General features: G+C 32.5%; 1 protein-coding gene across 2 annotated transcripts in view; it reads right to left on the bottom strand.

Annotated features, from left to right (window-relative positions):
- Window positions 1-499: 499 nt before the first annotated feature.
- LOC126717557 (uncharacterized) overlaps window positions 500-21,405 on the bottom strand; it is a 185,028-nt gene continuing 164,122 nt past the window's right edge. The window contains exons 8-10 of one of the 2 annotated variants that reach the window (XM_050419365.1): window positions 1,114-1,196; window positions 900-1,000; window positions 500-630 (exon numbers count right to left, since the gene is read on the bottom strand). In XM_050419365.1, coding sequence (XP_050275322.1) covers window positions 991-1,000; window positions 1,114-1,196 — 93 coding nt within the window. In that variant the 3' untranslated portion in view covers window positions 500-630; window positions 900-990. The remainder of the gene's footprint in view (window positions 631-899; window positions 1,001-1,113; window positions 1,197-21,405) is intronic. The other variant, XR_007652648.1, reaches the window with a different exon arrangement.

Raw genomic sequence — 21,405 nt, 5'->3', positions numbered from 1 at the left:
TAAGGTTCAATAAATATATATTAAATAGAATTTATTATATATAGTATTATAATTTTTTTTAAACATTATTTTTTTGAGACTATTAAGAATGTCTATAGCTTCTTAGGTGAGGTATCATTTTGTTGGGTCCATTGAGAAGTCAACAACACTGTTCATAATCTAGCTAAATGGTCTTTCAAGTCTCAAGCATGATGCATTTGCCTGTTTTTGAATTGTGTAATTCTCCCAAGTTTTGCCTGTGTCATCTTGGAGGAGGCTAGATGTCTAGTGTACTCGTGTTGTGTCCTTCTGTGTTCTGTAAATGTTTGTTATTCATAAAAAATAATAATAATAATAATAAATAAATTCCAAGTTTAATAAATATACTTTTTACAAATATTATGTTACAGAATAGTAACAAGGCTAAAACTTCACTCAATATCTTTTTATTAAATGTGAATTTTGATTAAATCACTATTGGATCACTTTTCTTTTTCTTTTTTCTTTTTTTTTAATTATATATATATATATACCTTCCATGCTTGCAAAATTTTCTAAGTGTGCCTCCCATGACCCGAGTTAAAGCATTTGACAGCGCCAATCTTGTGAGACTTTCGAGATCTACTCCAGTCCAACTTGGAGTCAAAGTAGCTGTTCTTGTGCAAATAGAACACAACCAACAAAGAGAGAAACATCACAAGAACAAATCAGAAATTTTAGCTAACATCTTGAATCCCAATAAATAAAAGAAAACGTAGATGAACAATTAGTTTCAAAAGGCAAATTGGATTTGAATACCAAACCCACAAAAGTTTATATTATTAACAAAAAAACATGTAATACAAACCAGTGACATGAGATTATGGTTCCATTTATCAATATTATTAAAGTAAAAAAAAAAAAAAAAAAAGGCAAGTTACCTATGTCTTCGAGGCTCACATCCAACTTAAGTAAGAGTTATCTAATAATTCTTTATTGTGAATTTTTAAAATCTGAACACGTCCTGCTTCATCAAAAGCACCTATCTCAAGAAGAAGCTATAATCTGCCCGGTTTATGAATTGAACACTATAAGGATGAGTACATGCGTGGGAGCATCAAAGAGAGAGAAAGAAAGGGAGGGAGAGAATATTACCACAGAAGAGCAGGATGTATAAGGTCCAATTTGTTGGTTGTTCCAACAATGAAGATGTTGCTCATATTGTGAAAACCATCAATCTAAAATAAACAACTTATTAGTTCGATATTAAACAAGAGGGATAGAAAAGAAAAATAAGAAAAACCTCAAAAAATTTCAATTATTCTAACGAATTTCATATGTCATATTTATAAATTAAATGAGGATTTTTCACTAACCATTGTTAACAACTGATTCACAACTCGATCCATTTAGTCTGAATCAGTGGAGCTACCTATTCTCTACACAAAAAAAATTATACCCAATATTGAATCAAAATATGATAATTAACAAATGAATAGTTAAAATTTGATTCTTTTACCTTTGCTATTGAATCTAATTCATCAAAGACAATTACATGGAGTGGACTACATACTATCACCTTAAAAAAGGAGGAAAATAAAGAGTAGTTAATACATGTTCTAACAAAATGTAAAGTAAATCTCTCTCAAATTTATAGTCTTTACCATACTTCTTGTATTCACTTATTGCTTCCGAGAAAAGATTTCTCACGTTCACCTTAGTATTACCATGCCACATGTTTAATAACTCAGGACCTTTTATAACTTGCATGGTGCAGAATGCTATGTTAATGATAAATGATTGTATCGGACCTAATTCATCATGATAAATAAAGATGGATGTTGAGACTTTAGTATTTTACTCTCTTTTATTTCACTTCGATGTAATAGATTACAAGCTATTGCCTGACCTTGGTAAGTTAGTGGTGTAGGGTGTGCGATGAGTTTTGTTTAGGCGTAGCTGGTGAAATGGAAGAGTGAGTTGTTTAGAGAAACTTACAGGTGGATGAATTGTACCCTGCTTGCTAAATTAGCTTGGAGACTCCTTCATGATGACAATTCTCTTTTTTTCCGAGTGTTCAAGGCTCGTTTTTTTCCAAGATGTTCCATTCTAGAAGCCAAGGAGTCTTCTTCGGCCTCTTACGCATGGAAAAGTATTCTCAAAGGTAGAGATGTCATCCAAAAAGGGGCTGCTTGGAGAGTGGGCGATGGGAAGATGATAAAGATTTGGGGAGACAATTGGCTGCCTTCACCTTCTTCAGCTAAAATCACAACACCGGTTCTATTTGGCCAAGAGAATTCAAGTGTGGAGGTGTTAATCAATCCAGTGACTAGAAGTTGGAGGACAGAGGTAATTGAGCATGTGTTCAGTGCACAGGAAGCCGAGACTATCAAAGGCATCCCACTGAGTTCCACTAGCCAAAAAGATGTACTAGTGTGGCCTTTTACACCCTCTGGCACTTATTCGGTGAAATCGGGCTATCGGTTCCTTGTCGATAATTCTGCCCAACCTCAATTTTCAAACCAGGATGCGGCTTTTTGGAAGAATTTGTGGAGTTTGGAAGTGCCGAGCAAGGTTAAAAACTTCGTGTGGAGAGCTAGTAGGGAAGCTTTGCCGGTGAAAGACAATCTTCGTCGAAGACGGATCACCACAGAGGGGCTGTGTGAGACCTGCAAAACAGGGGAGGAAACATGCTCACATGCAATTTTCTTTTGTTCTGATGTGCAGGTAATGTGGAATTCAGTCCCCCAATGGCAATGGCTTTCGGAAAGGCCAGGCAGTAGCGTGAAGGATGTCTTCAAGCGAGCTTTTGAGGAGAGGATGGACGTGGAGTTGCTGGCGTTTACCAGCTGGGCCGTGTGGAACAGACGGAACCAAGTGCGACTCAAACTACAAGCTTGCCCCCTTGATCAGATTCATGTTTTATCTCAGGAAAGGAAGAACGAATTCCAGCTCATACATCACCAATTGGGGACGCCTCAACACAGGAAACATGTTCGATGGAAGCCACCAGACCAAGGGTGGTACAAGATCAACTACGACGGAGCGGTCTTCACTCAGCAAAGGAAAGCTGGTCTCGGCGCTGTTATCAGAAATGAAAAAGGCGAGGTGTTGGCTTCAATGACACAGCTTGCGCCACTCCCAACAACAGTGGCACAAGTCGAAGCCTTAGCAGCGAGGCGTGCCATGGAATTTGCACTTGAACTTGGTCTCACCAGAGTTATTCTAGAAGGTGACTCGGAGGTTATCTGCAAAGAACTTCAAGACCAAAGTCCATCTCTAGCTCTGCATGGACACATTCTGCAAGATGTCAAATACTTGGCAGGAGCCTTTCAATCTGTAAAGTTCTCTCAAACACGCCGTCAAGGGAATAATGTCGCTCATGCATTGGCACGAAGGGCTATTAAGGAATCAAATTTAACGGTCTGGATGGAAGATGTACCACCAGACATTTACCATTTTGTACTGGCTGATTTAGCCAATAATGATTAATAATATTAATAAGCTTCTTCCTCAAAAAAAAAAAAAAAAAAAGACTACAAAGTATATCCATAGTTTTCTTTAACAAATAGAAAGGCAGCAAATTGGCCCTTTCGGCTAGGTTCCCCCTTGGACACACCTTCTGCTACTGCCTCGTTTGGTGGTTACCATTGATTTTTTTTTTTTTCCCACCATTTTGATGAAGAATCCAGGTCCATTCCCAACCCAACAAAAAAGTGATAGCTTTGTTTTTTCTATAAATAGTTTATTTTTTCTTCACTATAAATAAGACCTCAAGCTTAATACAATTAAAAAAAATGAAAATATTTTCATAAAATTATTCCTTTCTATTCAAAATGGATAAGATATAATAATTTCAAATATAGATAAAAACAAACCACTCAAATGCCAAAATAAATAAATAAACCATTCCAAAAAAAAAATCAATATGAAATACATAATAACACAAAAATTCATATTCTTTTACCTTATTTCCTAGTCCCCCAATTCCAACATATGATCAGATTGTGCGTAAATCGGCACCTATGAGCTCTCTTTGACTCATTTTCTTTCTTCGCCTGCGATTTATCTTCTTTCTTGGCCACATAGCTTAAGGATCTAACCAAGTTGAGAAATAACAAAAACAAAAAGAACCTCAAAACCATTAACTACACAAATCTGCGATTTATGTTATATATCAACTCAACATAACAGGCAAAGAAATAAAATAAGAGGAGGACTCACCTGAGAGTGAAAGGAAAAGAGAGAGAAGTGTTGTTTCGGCTGATGAGAACAAGAGAGAAAAGAGATGGTGAGAGATCCTGAAGACTGGTTTGATTCAACATTGCTACTTGAATCAGTGTTTTTTTGTTGCAAAAGGGTGGTTCTGTTGAGACTTGAGAATTGAGAGTGACACTAATGGGTGAAAAAAAAAAAAAAAAAAAAATTTGTGGGTGTAAAAATGTTATTTAAATTGAATAGTTATAGTCTGACAGAGTTTTGAGACTAAATTATTCACGTGAGTGGAGGAAAAAAATGATGATTCTACGAGAAAAGAGTGACATACAAATAACAACAGTCTATTCCATCTAATAATTGTGGCAAAAATTAAGACTTTTGATGTGATATTATAATTTACATACAATAATTATGTCATAAATTGAGATTTTTTATGCGACACTAGAAAATATTTCATTTAAATAAGGCTACCCAACTCTCATTCCTAAACTTGAATTCCTACATGCTTTTTTTTTTTTTTTTTTTTGGCTTTTTCTTCTCTACTCAGTCCTGCAGTCAATTAATACAAAGTACAAAGCTATCCCAGAGTCCATTTGCACCACATTGGTGCTCAGGCTGGCATTTAGCTTGTTTGTCAATCTCTCATGTCCAGTCAATGGAGTGCTAGTTGTTAGCTTGGTTTCAGTTTCAGTCCTTACTCGTGTCTATCAAGGTCACTGTTCAAAAAAACCAACTAGCCCCCACGTCTTCAAAGACAACAATTGCTTAAGAAAACCATTCATAATTTTGTACCATTTTCCTATTACTTAGTAATAAATTTTCTTTTACCCTTACATACCCAATAAGAAAACCATTCAAAATTCTGAACACGGGGAACATCAAATAAACATCAATACAGTATTACATTTCGTCAAAAAATCATTTTTTTCATTTTGTTACAAAGGTAAGTTTTGACAACTTTCATAGTTGACAATGTTCACTACTAGTTGAAAGCACAAGAGTAAGCACAAATCTCAATTTTATTTGGTTTTGTAAAATTTCTTTGACATTTTTATTATATTATGTATTTTTTTTTTCTTTGTCTCTATCAGACTGTCACTCACCCACTACCCCAAACACTATTACCTCACTAAACTACTTTTTTCCTAACTCTCTCTCTCTCTCTCTCTTCCCGAATCCTCTCTCTCTTTTTTTTTTTTTCCCTGAATTACTCTAAGTTGTAACCGTGGGTTTGAATTGGGCTTTTAATTTTTTTTTAGTTGGGCTGGCTAGGCTATCTGGGCTGTTAGGTGGGCCAAGGTTTTAGAAAAGAGGGGCCCAACCCTAAAATTCTAAAATTACCTAACAAAAAAATAAAATTGGGCCAGTGGGGGCCCGGGCCCCCTTGGGTCCATCCCTGTTACTGTATCATTTCATTGCTTCGGACTGTAAACAAACAGCTTGAGCCCGAGTTCATAAAAAGTTTATTTATGTTCATTTACTTAAAATTAGACTTGATTATATTAAATAAACCTTTCTCAAAAAATTTATTAAATAAGTTGAATTCAAATATGAAAATATATTTATGAACATACTTGTGACTTGTGAGTATGAGACTTGATGTAAGTATATACATAAGCTTGAAAATGGGTTGTGTTTGTCAACCAACTAAAACTTGTTTTATTAAGCGGGTTGATGTGAATTGTATCTATATTAACCCAACACGACCGAATTATTAACCATGTTAAGTGGGTCATGTCATGCAGTGCAAACTCACTCAATAAACTTGTCATATTTGGATTGAGAGATTTTGATACGACTGTTAAATAGGTCATATTTTTGTCAAACCATATAGTTGAATACAACTAACTCAATATGACATGCCAACATGAATTATCAACCCTATTTACAATGAACGTTTTACGGTTTGAAAGTTTGTAACACATGCAAATTAGGCTACTTTATTTGTTTAAATTTTTGGACAAGTCAGATTTTCGAATGAAACATTTCACACTCAACCCTCACTTGTCAATATCAATTTTTTAGCTTTATAAACTCAAGATACATTTGATTCACCAATCAAAACCGTTTGAGACCCTTTGCGTTGAGTTGGACCAGACAAGTGTTCAGGTTGAAAAATTCCTTAATAACCCCTATTTACTTATTGGAAGAGCAATAAGAGAATTCCCAATGTGTTCTACAAAAAAAAAAGCTTCAAATAACAATCATCTCGTCACCGTTAATATCTTCTCCAAATATCTCCCTGGTCCTTGTACAACTCACACTAGCTTTTAGAAAGCACCTCTTCGTTTTGTTTATATTTTTTTGGGAAAATCATACAATAAAGCGTTTATATCATGTCACTACAAAAAACACAGGCTTTAGCCGCGTTTCAAAAACGCAGCTATAAACCCTAAAACGTGACTATAGGCTATAGTCGTGTTTTCTATAACCGCGTTTACAAACACAGCTTTTACTGCATGACAATAGCCCCCTGCGGGTTCTATAGCCGCGTTTTTTTAAATGCAGCTACAGGTCCCCCTATAATTGCGTTTTCCCACCCCCTATAGGCTAATACTTATAGTTGCATTTTGTAAAAAACGTGGCTATAGACCCGCTTTAGGTTGCATTTAAAACGCGGCTATAGGTATAGTTTTTGACTACGTTTTAAAAACGCGACTAAAGCCTCCTACAGTTGCGTTTTTGAAACGCGGCTAAAGCCTCCTATAGTTACGTTTTTGAAACGCGGCTATAGGTTTTTTTAAAACAAAAAAAATTTACTGGTTTTTTTTTCCCCAAAAATTCAAAACTAAACACAAACCTAGAAAATTCAAAATCAAACACAACATACTTACAATACAAACACACCCAGAAAATTCAAAATCAAACACAACATACTCACAATACAAACACAACATGCTCCAAAATATAAGAACACAAACCCATGAATCTCCTCTCATTCAACAAAACCAACCCAAATCTAACACTAAATCCATTCAAGGAACACAAAAGCACAAGCTCAGAAACACAAAAGAACAAGCTCAAGAACACAAACCCATTTAAACATAAGCACAATATCAACAACACAATAGCACAAATCCAAAGAATTTAAATTCAAAACTCAAATCCAAATCAAGACATAGACACAAATATTGCTAGAATGTCCACTTCATTCAAAATTTTTAGCATTTCCTCCATTTTCTAACTAAACCAAAAAAAAAAAAAAAAAAAAAAAACACTAGATCTATAAACAAATCAGTGTGCTTGAGATGAAAAAAAAAAAAAAGAAAGAAAAAAGAAGAAGAAGAAGAAGTAGCTACAAAGAAACAAAGAAAAAAGAAGAAGAGTTGTTCTGGAGTGAAGGAGGAAGGAAAAATAAAGAAAGAAGAACCTAGCGTGATTTGCAGAAGAAAGGAGCAAAAAAAGAAGAAAAAAAGAAGCAACAACTCCAAAGAAAAAAAAAGAAAAAGAAAAAAGAGTTACGCTAGAATGAAAAAAAAAAAAAAAAAAAAAAAAAAGGAGTTGCGCTAGAGTGAGTGAAGAAGGAAGAAAAAAAAAAGAAAAAAAAAAGATGGGGGGTACGTCGAAAAATAAAGAATTTTTTTTTTTTTTGGTGTTACATATAGTTGCGTTTTAAAAATGTAGCTATATGTTAGTTATAGCCGCACCTATAGCCACGTTTTTAAAAAACGCAGCTATAGGTCACCCTATAAAAAAAAAAAATTATTCAACTGGACCTATATTTGTGGTTTTTGAACGTGGCTATAGACTTAACCAATAGCCAGGTTTTTTTAAAACGCAACTATAGGTCACCCTTAAAAAAAAAAAAAATTATTCATTGGACCTATAGTTGTTGTTTGTACGCGGTTATAGACTTAACCTATAGCCGCGTTTTAAAAGCGCAGCTATATGTTAGCTATAGCCGCATTTAAAAAAAAAAAAAAAAAAAAAAAAACACAACTATAGGTCCCTCTTTTAAAAAAAAATTATTCGATTGGACCTATAGTTGCATTTTTTGAACGCGGCTATAGAATTAACCTATAGCCGTGTTTTTTTGTAAACATGGCTATAGCCCACATTTAGCTGCGTTTTTTGTAGTGTGTTTCAAATTATATTCTAGGATTATAATTTTGTTAACTAAAGTTTAAAATTTATAAAAGCCAATTTGAAACTTTTGTTCATCTCCATTATTTATTTCATTTATTATAGCCAAAAACATAACAGAGAAAAGTAGGAAATAATTGATTAAATGTGTTTTATCTAAGGCTCGTTTATACATCAATATAACATGCAACCACTGAATAAGTAGGATAAAGAGAGAGAAAATTTCTCTATGTACGGAGTGGAGTTCTTATACATGGATTATAAAGTCTCTCCTCACTTGTTCCATCTCAACAAGTTATAAAGTCAAAAAGGAAGGTTGAGTACAAGTATTGCTCATATCCGCTAGTGAACTTTATATTGTATTGACAACATTATGATGGGATGTTCACAAACCTTTTATTGGAATATAAAATTAGCATATAGAGTCTCTATTAAAGATAATTAACAATCTTTTTTTTTTTTTTTTTTATTCCAATGCTACTATCATGTTACTTCAACGAAAGACTGAAAAATGCTAGGGAACTAGTGGGATTCCAAGTGTAATCAATTCAAAAGTAGGCATAGCAGTCAAAGCTTTGTTTACATTCATCAAACTACGCATAAACCGTGTGTTTTCAAATGTGAACATATTCATTCTTCTTTAATCAAATAGAGAAAATGATTTGTAATAATCAACACACTTGTGGTAAAAAGTACAAATCCTATATTTCTTGTTTTTTCATTCAGCTGGGTGACTAGGGGGGTTTGAAATATAGAGATCAAAGAAAATGATACCAAACAACATGGATTTATAGTGGATAATATCAATTAGAAAGCACAATAATGATTTATAAAAACAAAAACAAATGGCATATAATAATCAATATATAATAAAGGATATCAAACTTCTACTACTAGTTTGTCATTCACCATAACATGACAGAGCTGGGGTTTCCATGGAAAAATTGCTTGATGAACTTCCTTTACTAGTACCACCAATCTTCATCATTATTTTCTCCACTTGTTCTTTCTTCATGTAAGCCACATTTTTTAATCTTAGGCCATGTGAAGTAATATTAGACATTTGTAGTTGTAGTATTAGACTTGATGGTAATAACGATAATGATTGATGATGTGATGAAATCGTCAGTGAGTTGTAGGCTCCAAACCACTCCAATGGGTACCTGTGGAATAAAAACAAATGGACCAAATAGAAGGCACCGGTGTGGTACCAGTCAAGGACCCTCCGAAAGTCAAGTTTGTGAATGAGAAATCTCTAAGAACTTTATAGTGAGAGAGTTAGGGATTTTCTGCGTACTTGAAAAAAGTGGAGGTCTGGTGCTTATATAGCGGTTGGTAGTGAACCAAGATCCCTTAAAAGAGGGGATTTTTCCTTATGGAGAAGATCTGATACTAGGGTTTCTGAGATCGTAGAGTGTCTTTCCATATGAGAGAGATATGAACATGTAGCGGGTCCACTTTGTGCGATATGCAAGATGTTTCCTTATATGAACTTTTGTGAGGACCAAGTAAGGCCAAGTTGGACCCGTCGGCTTTTATCCATCTTGTCAGCCTTCCATTTGTCCGTCAGACACTCTACCCATTAGGTTTTAGTGTGGCTTCGTCACTTTTTATGTCGGCGTCCTAGGCCTTCCGTCTACTCCTGTGTGATTGACGGACCCGTAGGCGCCGTCAGTTCCCTTGCATGGGCCTTAGTAAAAAATTCCCTTATCAATGATGATGATGAAGCTGAAAAGAGGATTGTTGATAGATCAAAATCTTCCATTAAGAAAAAGTGCAAATAAAAATAAATAAAGATGAAACACACATATATTAACTCTATGATGTCGGGGATTCACTTAGGGCACGTTTGGTAGACTGTAATAGGCACTGTAATGTAATAGTTATTCCTATGGTTTAGCTATTCAATAGTTTGGTTATGTTTTTATTACAGAGAATAGTTATTCCTTATGAATAGCTATTCTTTAAAATGAAGAATAACTATTCCTCTCTAAAAGGGTTGTAATAGTTATTCCTTAGTAGATGTAATAATTTCCAACACTAATATATTTTCAAATAAATAAACTTTCCATATCTACCTAACAATTATGGAAATAAAAAATCATTAAAAAATAACTCTTCTCTCTACAATTTAAATATATTATTTTCTAGGAAATATAATTGTATGAATGAGATATTTCCTAAAATAAATCATAGGTTTTATTCTAATATTACAACTCACAACCAAACTAATGAATAGGTTTAGTTATTCCATTACAACATATTTTATTCCTAGTAATAAAGATTACCATTCATGTTGTAATCCATATTCAGTGTACCAAACGTACCCTTAGATTAGTTATACAACAATTCTCACTATTAATCAAACTCCTATGTGCAATTGACTTACACGCCAGAATCAGTTACTAAATAATCTAGAGGTTTTTCAACATTAAAAAGCTAAGCATAGGAAACTAGTAATATAACTAGTAATCAAACTCCTATGTCCATATTTCTAATCTTCTGAAAACATAAAAAAATAAATATTGAAGGATTTTATTTTATTAAAAAGATGTACTTACATATATTTCTAGGATGTCTTCTAAATATTATTTGGTTCAATGAGCAGAGCTATTATGGTATAAGAGAAATTAGAGGAAAAATAGTGCATTAATAATTTATAAACTTTTTTTTAATAGGAAATGCACTAAATACACTTTGAATTAATGAGTTATGTTTGGTATAAGAATAATTTTAAAAAACAAAAATGATGTATTAGTCAAATCTAGGGGGCATTATTTAAATGTATGCATTAATTTATATATTTTTACCAAAAATAAAAGAGATGAGGAATTTATGAAAAGTCAAGGGGGCCATGGCCCCCTTGTCCTCCTACCGCCTAGCTCAAGAGTCCACCTTCCTCATGCAACCCATAGCCTAACCCTTACAAGCAATTGAACAAGCTTCTCAAATCATAGCATACATCCTAGTAAATTATTATATAAGGACATTTAATCAAATTATATCATAATAATTAACTATTGTCTTTCTTGTCAGATTTTGAATTAAGGCATAAAACACCTTCCTCATCCACTAGTGTTTATTTCTTGCTATTCTTGTTATTTTGTGAATATTTTGTTACAATTCTTGGTAAATTAATCAATCTACATATGTACAAATCAATATATACACACACATTTAGATGTTATTTGTAATATGTTTCTAATTTTGTGAGTTAATTTAATTTAACTTGGTACGTACATGTTAATATGTTATGATTATATTTTGCACCCTAAACTTTTTGAATACACGTTTTGCACCATCAACTGTGATCCTTGTTACACTTTGCATCTCGACATCAAGTTTGCAATTAGATTGGATGGAAAAATATTGCACCATGTGAAAAGATTTAATTGTCCATCTTCTTAATCCTTTAAAGACAAAAGATAAATTATATTTTACCATCCTAAACTATACTTCTGATTACACTTTGCACCCTATAACATGAGTCATACTTTAGAGTGCAAAAATGCATTCAAAAAGTACGAGATGCAAAGTGTAGAGTGTACAATGCATGCTCTCACTCCCTACACTTGTTAAACTACTACATTCATTTCTATCCCTATACTTGTTAAATTACCACATTCATTTTCATCACTCTACTTACCACATTCATTTCCATCATTATATGCACAGTGCTAACTTCTCATACATGCTATTGCTCCCAACACTTGCTAAATTAACGATTACTAACTCCCTATACTTGTTAAATTACCACATCTAAATTAACAATTACTAGCTCCCTATACTTGTTAAATTACCACATCATATACTTGTTAAATTACCTAATCCTATTAGATTAAATAATTAAACAACAACAAACAAATGGTGGAACATAAAATCTCTAGGCAAACTCAACTTTTTCTTTTATAGAAATCTATAAGAATAGAAAAAGAATAATGGAACATTGTCACCAAGAATACTAGTATAAAACACTAAATGATAATTTAAACCAAACTACTAACATTCTAAAGAATGAAGAAACAAATAGCAAACGTGATATAAATGTCACAATAGCATCCCATATGCAACATTTTAGGCAATAAAGAAGAAACACATACTTGTCTAAGAAACCTCTCACGCAATCCGAGTTGCAACTTAGGGAGACCAAACTAAAAATTATAAAACCTTGTCAGCAGTAGCACTATATATGGAAACATATATTTGATATTAAATATAAAATTTTAAAAAATAAATAAAATACCTTCACATTCTTAACTAATGTATATGGTACAACCTCCAATTCTACTACGCCTGGCTCATATGTGGAATCAAATCTACAATAGCCAAAATGTCAGATAAATAATTTCAATCAAAATGATCAATAAATACATGTGGAAGACAAAATGATACTCACAATGTCACGCTCACCATCTCTCCCACTGATGTATTGACGAATTGGAGTTGCCTTTCATTCAAAGTTATAACTCCTTCATTCAAAGTTCTATCTACCATATTATCTAATTAAGGAAACTTCTTAATATAATACCAATCCAGTTTCTCTCTTCAAAAATAAAAAGAGAAAAAAAAAACTTATTAAACTCTTTGTTCAAATTAGAACCAAAGTTGGAAGCATATTTTTTTGATGACATTTCAAAAGAAACATGTACAGTAGTATATCACAAAGACACTTAGGGAAACTTTACACTTTACAGAGAAAACAAATAAGTAAATTTAAAACTGTCCAGATTACCATTTATTCATTCTTAAACACATACATACACACACTGGATAACTAAGACAACAAAATAACAGAGGACTAAACATTCATTAACTCAACAAAACAATCATATTTATTTTTTTGTGGGTAATATATTTCATTGAATAAGTTTATATGCAGACTTCACTGAAAAGAACCCATTCACCAACTCCACCCAAGCCCATCTATCTATTGGGTCCCAAATAATATTATCAACAATATTAGCAATCAAAAATAACAATCACACACAAAACACAAATATTTACGTGGGAAACTCTTTCTCATTGAAGGGAAAAAACTACAGGACAAACTCCGAATAATTTAACTATTATCAAATCAATTACAATAATTCTTGTATATGTCTCATGGCTAAAGAAAAATCTCTCTTATTTTTCTTTGCTTTCACACACACACACACTAATGATCTCTTTCAAAGGTGGCAACACTTTGCTCTCTCCTTTTTATTTTCTTCTCCACGCACATCTCCCTCTTGACTGTCTTCTTTTTCTCTAAGTGGCTCCCTCTTGGCTGCTCTCTCTTCTTTTTCTTTCTTGTGTGGCTTCTTCTTTCTTTGCTCTTGCACATGCTCTCTTTGTGTCTTCTTGAAGGTGGCAGTACCTTCGTCTCTCCTTCCTCTTGTGATCCTCCCAAGCGAAAATTCCTTTTTTTTTTTTCTCTCTTGGTTTCACGCTCTATTTTCCCTCTTCCCATAGGAAGGACCCTCGGGCCAAAGCCAAAGCAAAAGCCATCAAATTCTTTGTAATATTGTCTATTTATAAGACTCTTTTACTATTCCCTCTTAGACTAAGAATACATTACCTTTTTAACAAAGAATAGACTTCTTTCCATACCAAGAAATAGTCTTTCCTTCTACAATAAGGAAACTCAAATTAATTTTTCATTCTTCAACTAGGAAACCTTATTGACTTTCCAAGTCACAATTGGAATTTGAGGCAATTTCCCAACACTATCTGGTTAGTCAACTTTCCATAATGGAATCCTTAAGATTTCTTTGATTGATTCTTCGTCAAACAACTGATGGAGCATCTCAACATTCCACCCTATGGACTATGCAAATAAAATATGAGGTTCCTTCTCCTTTTGTATTTATTCTCCAATTTCCTTTGTGTAAACACCCCATTTCACAATTATAAAAAATTCTATTTGTGAGAAAAACTAAGTTCGAAAAGAAAATTGTAATTTCATATAAATGATATTAAATTCCATAATTGATCAGTAGTTGAAATCTATATCATAGTGGGTCATTATGGACTTCAATGGCAAAATGCTCCTTTTTGAGTTAAAATTAAGGTTATCGATTAAATTATGCAAAACAATTTGTATTTATTTAAAAACAATTCCAACATGAGCATGCCTACATGGGGTTTAAATAAAGTTAATTTTGATTGGTTCTTAAAAGAACTAATAAAAAGTCATCAAGAGCCTTATAGCTTAACTGATTGACATTTCTTGATGTTTCTAACGATAACATCCATGATTCAAATTTCTCTACCCTCAACTATCATAATAATGCCTTAATTCCCAATAATTGTTTTGATAATTTAGTGGAATCAATCATGATTAGGATTAACCCAATCAGAGAAGAAGTCCATATTCATCATAATTCTTGATTATATCTCTTATAAAAGTTGGAATAAAAATTGGAGCACTAATAAAAAATAAAAAATAAATAATAAAAAACTATGGTCGAAGTGCTAGTTAACACACTGACCAAATATTATAAAGACCCATAAATAGAGTTCACTCTCGAAAATTGGCTGCCTAAAAGCTTATATACACGTGATTAAGTTTACACTTAAACTATGTGAGACACTTGGATCTTAACATATTCCCATGCTCTGTAGTTGATGTTTAAGACAACTTATCTATTAATGCTGACCTAATGATAGCCTTTAATCATTTTAGCAATTCCACTCACTTATCAATTATTTAATGACTTAGTAAGAAATTTTAATCTAGTCTCTAGATTATCCCCACTAAGACCTGACCACAAAACAACAACCTTTTTTGATCCCATACTAAATAGGCTACATTTGATTACTTGATGTGATGATTGACTCTGATACCAAATGATACAAAACCATAGAATGAACTCACCCTTGAATAACAACTTGTAAGGGAAAGGTACTCAAGAGCTTATTTACACATGGTTAAGCTTGTACTTAAGTGATGTGAGATTCTTAGATCGTAATTGTAGACACCCAATTTTGTTTTAGCCTATACTTGAGGTCCTTGATTCTAATGACAAGAAATCAAATTGCTACCAAAATGACAAGTGTAGTGTGTAGAGCCCAATTACTTAAAAAGTCCCAAATGCGACCCAAAGAAACAAAGCCTAAGCCCAAACTCCATTTTAGATCCAATTTCCAGGATTTTTAAAGAAGATGCGTAAGCCGAGATTCAAATGCATACGCACCCAATTTGTGGCTTACGCATTTTTTGGACAATAACCTAAAATCACCCATTTTTCTTTTTGTGGGATTTTTGGTCAATCAATATAGTCAACTAACTGTCTGAAACATCCCAACAAACCCTAGAGCCTCCTAAACTCTTTAAGTGCTCCCATTTTCCACAATTCAAAGAATCCCACTTTTTATCTATAGTGAAGCTCTACCAAAATCACTTCTAAATACTTTTTGAGTTTGGAAGAGTGTATATATAGGTTTTTTTTTTTTTTTTTTTTTTTGGTGAGGACTTGATTGGGTTTTCTAACATTTAATTGTTGAAAAGCTAATCTTTTTCTCATGATTTCTCAATTGCATTAAGTCTTTATGATCCCATAGCCACCTTTTCATTAGCCTTAGGCTTGTTCACCAATATATTAAAAAAAAAAATCACCTTTATTCAAGTTGTTGATTAATACACAAAGATATGATAGTCGATTTTAACCGAGGGACCGATCATCTACATCTTTGTAAGGTGTTAAAGGTATGAGATATGGATCTTTCCCATAACCTATATTCTCCTCCTTGATTTTTATTTATAGATTTCATTATTTTTTTGTGTTACTTTTTATTTTATTTTTATATTCAGTTAATAATGTGATGCATGATGAATTATCTTTTTTTTTTTTTTTTTTTTTTTATTATGAAATATGATGTTTGTTAGGTTGCTTTACGTTGTTGTTGTTGTTGTTATTATTATTATTATTATGTTTTATATTTTTTTATTGTCAATGTTAAAAATTGTAATATTTGAAAGCCGTGGGAGGTGCAATCTCAAACTTAGAAGGTGTAAAGAATATTTTACTTTTTTGTTTTTGGGTTAACCTTCTTTTAATTGTTATTTACTGAGTTGTTTGAAGGTTACTTTTAGGAACTTTTGTCATAATTTTTTAATTGGAAAAAAAATATTATAACTCTTTAGTTAGTAACAAATATTGTTAGATCCCATAATAATTGTGGGTTCCAATTAGCTCAACTAGTAGATTCTCACCATAAGTTGAAACTCTCTAAAAAAGGAAAAAAAAGATCCCATAATAATTTTTTGTACAACCCACATTTTATGATCCTATCCTTTTCTTATCTGATAAGGAATATTTTAGCTCAAAATTTTTCTAACTCTTTTTACCCTTCGTGCCGGTTTGGATTGCTCATCAGGTAAAAGGTCCCCTTCGAGCTAATTACAACGCAACATCAACAGTCCTCTCCGCTCACATTCATCATCGGGTATTTACCCCTTTTCTGCGCTTCGGATGGGAAATGTCCTTTAGGTTTAACAACATGACGCCTTCTGTACCCTCCGCCCAAATGCACCATCAGGAGAATCACCCGTCTGGTTACACAAGGCTGAAGGCTGGTTAAACTTAGTCCTATACCTTTTTTACATGATCTCAACTCATGCATCCTTATATGGAAAGAACTTACACACCATGTCCAAAGATCCTTCTATATATTTGTATCCTCCCAGTATGGGAAGTAAAGTCCTAAGATCTCGGAATATTAACTCCATATCTTCCCTAAAAGGAAAGATTTTACGTTCATGTGATCTTGGTTTGCCCTACACCATTATATAAGCACCAAGTCTCATATTTTCCAAAGTACGTGAAATTTCCTAACTCTTACACTTTAGAGTTAATAAAGATTCTTCTATTACTCACTACAACAAAATGTATTTTTAGCGACGAAAATTAGTGAGGAAATATTTTTCGTCGCTAAAAATACAGCTTTAGTGATGAAATATGAATTTCGTCACTAATAATGAAAAAAACTTATAACATTTAGTGACGAAAATTAAATTTCGTCGCTACTGTAATCTGAAAAATGGGCGCCAGTGGAGGGAAACTTTGGCACTAGTTTAATTAATCTAAAATCGGACTTTTAGTGACGAAATTTTTCGTCGCCAGGACTTTTAGCGACGAGGCTACAGCGACGAAACGAATTTCGTCACTAAAAGTCCAATTTCGTTACTAAAGGTTATTAGTGACGAAAAACAGGACTTTTAGTGACGAATTTTTTCGTCACTAAAAATACATTTTCTTGTAGTGACTGACTTAACTTTCAGATGATATTTGGTCAGCACCTCACTAGTGCTCTCTATAGATTATTTGCTCTTTTGTTCTTTAGGTACCCTAATTGATCACAATTAACTTACTGACGATTTTGTACACCATATAAAAATAAAGTATATGGAGTACAAAATAAAAATATAAAAATGAAGTATATGGTGTACAAAATAAAAAATGATCCTATCATTTTCATAACACATAAATCCCTCAACTCGAGTGGAGAAAATTTTATATTCATAGGTCCCTTTTTTTTCCCCGAAAGCAAATATGAATAGCAAGACTAGCTTGGTGCTACAAAAACAGGTGGAAGAGGAGTCAGAATCACAAGGATCAAACGATAAAGCCCCAGAGATCATATTGGAAGGTCCATGTTGCCAAGCTGTGGCCTGTGGGCTGACAAATTTGCTAACCTAGATATATAGTGGGCTGACGAGGAAGTAGGAACTAAGTGATTCTCAAAAAAAGAAAAAAGAAAAAAAAGAGGGAACTAAGAGAAGCTAGAATCGCATGGATATAAGAGACGATTCGGACTAATATCCGTGTGAATGAAAGCCAGTTGGGCGTGCATGGCTTCAATAAATAGTGCCCCTTAAGAATGGGATCAACAGTCCCTAATTTTTGGCTTTCTGTGTACTGCCTTCTGCCAAAAGAGATGCTTTTTCCTCGCCAACATTAATTAGGATCACATAAATTGATTTCATGGCTGGTTAGTATTTGTCTTCTTGGATTCTTGGGTTAGCAAGAGGTGGGGGCATCGTCCGGGATATGAATGGTTCTTGGGTTCGTGTTTTTTCTAGGAAAATTGGCATTGCCACTAGTTTCATGGCCGAGCTATGGCCTTGAGAGATGGCATTTTTCTTTGTCAAAAGCTTTCTTTTTCTGCTGTTGAGATAGAAGTAGATACTAAAGCTATAGTCAACCTGTTAAACTCTCCCCAATCCTCCAACAATACTATTTCTTCTATTTTGAATGATTGCAGACAGTTAGTTTCCCATTTCCCTTGGTCATGGATCAAGACGAAGATTTAATTTTGTATGAAAGTCTGCATGTGGACTTGGTTAATTTTCTGGAATTATATCGGACCAGGTTTGGTTGTACGTTAAAAGGCGCTATCCTGAAACCTCTCTTGTTCTTCAATTAATGAAACTCCTTCACTACCCCAAAAATAAATAAATAAATAAATACTAGAGTAAGAAAGAACTTATAAACTGTATATAGAGTTATCAATAGATGGTAAGTTGTTGTTGAACAAAGTTCCTTTCCTAATTAATTTGGAAAGAAACTTTTCAAACTTCTTATATATATTTTTTAGGTGTGGATTTGGAAAATCTGACTGTTGAATTTCATATTCCTTATGTCTTTAACATGCATATCAAATTTCATTCAAACTGGATGTTACTTTCTATACGAACAATAAACTTATTTTTTATACACAATTTTAGATCATAAAAATTTGAAATTTTAACATTTGTTTGATGATATAGCAATTAATCATTGATCTTATTGAAATTTTGCAAACATGAAGGATATAATAAGATCATCCAATCCAACGGCTAGATTTTCAAAATTTACATTTAGCATAAAGATATATGAGGAGTTTGAAGGGTTTCTCTCCTAACTAGTTTGGAGAGAAACTCTTCAAATTTCTCATTTATATATTTTTCGAGTGTGAATTTTGAAAATTTGACCGTTAATTTTATGTTTCTTATGTCCTTAACATACATATCAAATTTTATTCAAATTTGATGTTATTTTCTATGCGATCAATAAAATTATTTTTTATACACAATTTTAGATCACAAAAACTTGAAATTTTAATATTTATTTAATGACATAGCAATTGATCTTTGATCTTATTGAAATTTTGCAAACATGAATGATATAATAAGAACATCCAATCCAACGATTAAATTTTCAAAATTCAGATTCAATATAAAGATATATGAGAAGTTTGAATGGTTTTTCTCCAAACTAATTTGGAGAGAAATTTTGTTCTAAACTTCAGGGGGTAAATTCCAAATTCTGAAATTTCAGGGTATAAAATCCAAATATCCCCAAACCTTAGGAGTGTAGTTTACAATTTACCCCTCTTTTTATATTTACAAATATATAATCAAATACATTTATAAAAGACTTTTAGGCTTTGAGAAAAAAGAAATTTGGCACAAAAAGTCCTAGTTAATAATTTGTTTTTTAAAATTAGATTGTGGCTTTTTATTTTTCACAAGGAAAAAGAGATACAATACCCTCTCAATGGAAAAAGAGATAATAATTTTTGTTTTTATTTTTGAGAAATAGTATGTCTACAACATTAATTACTATGTCATAAAAAAAAATGTTAAAATTTCAAGTTTTTGCGATATAAAATTATGTATAAAAAATAATTTTATTGATCGTATAGAAAATAACATCTAATTTGAACAAAATTTGATATGCATGTTAAGGACATAAGAAACATGAAATTCAACGGTCAAAATTTCAAAATTCACAAAAAAAAAAAAAAAAAAAAAGATGTATGAGAAGTTTGAAGAGTTTATCATATTAGGGATATTTGGATTTTACATCATTAAATTCTGAAACTTTAGATGGTAAAATTCAAACAAATGGGGTGTAAAGTTCAAACACTCCAAAACTTTAAGGGGTAAAATCTAGACGCCCCTAAAATTTAGTGGGTAAAATACAAATTATAAAACGTCAGGGTGTAAAATCTAAATATCGATCCTAAACTCTTGGAGTAAAATCTAAATTCTAAAACTTTAGGGTATAAAATTTAAATGCCCGCAAACTTTAAGAATATAATTTGCAATTTACCCTAAAAAGAAACTTTAAATTTTAGGGCCATTTCTTATTAAGGCGAAATTAATGAAGGAAAGGGAATATGATCATATGAACAAACGTAGGGACGTAGGGTCATGCACTCCCACCCCCACACACATAAATGTGTGCCTGCTTGTAATCTATATATGAATCCCATTACGTAACTCAAAAGCTCACCTCCAAATAATACCACATTATATTATGGGAAATGCTAATGGATATCCTTAGGGTAATGGCTAACAATTAATCCATTTAAAAAAAGTTTTTATGAGAAAAAAAAATAATTAATATTTTGACAGTTTTTTCTATTTCTCATAAAAGTAGTATCAAATTAAATTTTCTTAAAATGGATTGTTAACAATTATCCTAAAAACACCAATTAGTATGACCCTTATATTATTTACAAACTAAAAATTTGTCTTGGTTGTGGCAAGTGGCATAATCTCTCTCTTTTGTGTGTGTGTGTGTTTTTTTTTTTTTTTTCCCTTTCTATCACGTAATAAATGCACTATAGGTTTTAGACTGACACCATAATGCGTGATATGAGTTCTAGCAGGATATATATAGCTTAGTAAACTGATCCTATATGAGAAATGCTAGTACTACTAAAATTAGCACAATTTTGTAGCATAACTCGTCATATGGCGAGTTGTGATTAGTAAAGGTGTGTAGTGGGTCATGTGGGGACACACTTTCACCAATCACAACTCGCTATATGGCAAGTTATGACATAAAATTATGTCATTTTAGATGTTACTAGCATTACTCATCTTAGATGGATGTAATAGGACTGCAGCAATAAGTCTTAGGCTAAAATAATCAACATAGTTGTTTTAAGTAAAACTATATTTTTCTTCTAAAAAAAAATGTAAAACTTTATTTCTAAAGTTTCAATTTTTTTTTAAAAGTTACTACTTCAATTAAAATTCTAGTAACAAGAGTTTCTAGAAATTAGATTTATTATTATTATTTTAATAATCAACCTTAATTTTGGGTTTTAATAATAGTCGAGTCATATATGTTGGGCTTATACTAAGTGGCTCAATGTAAGTATTATAAGTTG

Source organism: Quercus robur, chromosome 3 (genome assembly GCF_932294415.1).
Source record: "Quercus robur chromosome 3, dhQueRobu3.1, whole genome shotgun sequence".
NCBI classification, from domain to species: domain Eukaryota; kingdom Viridiplantae; phylum Streptophyta; class Magnoliopsida; order Fagales; family Fagaceae; genus Quercus; species Quercus robur.
Note: the sequence above shows the minus strand (reverse complement) of the source record. Positions and strands in the feature narration are given on the sequence as shown.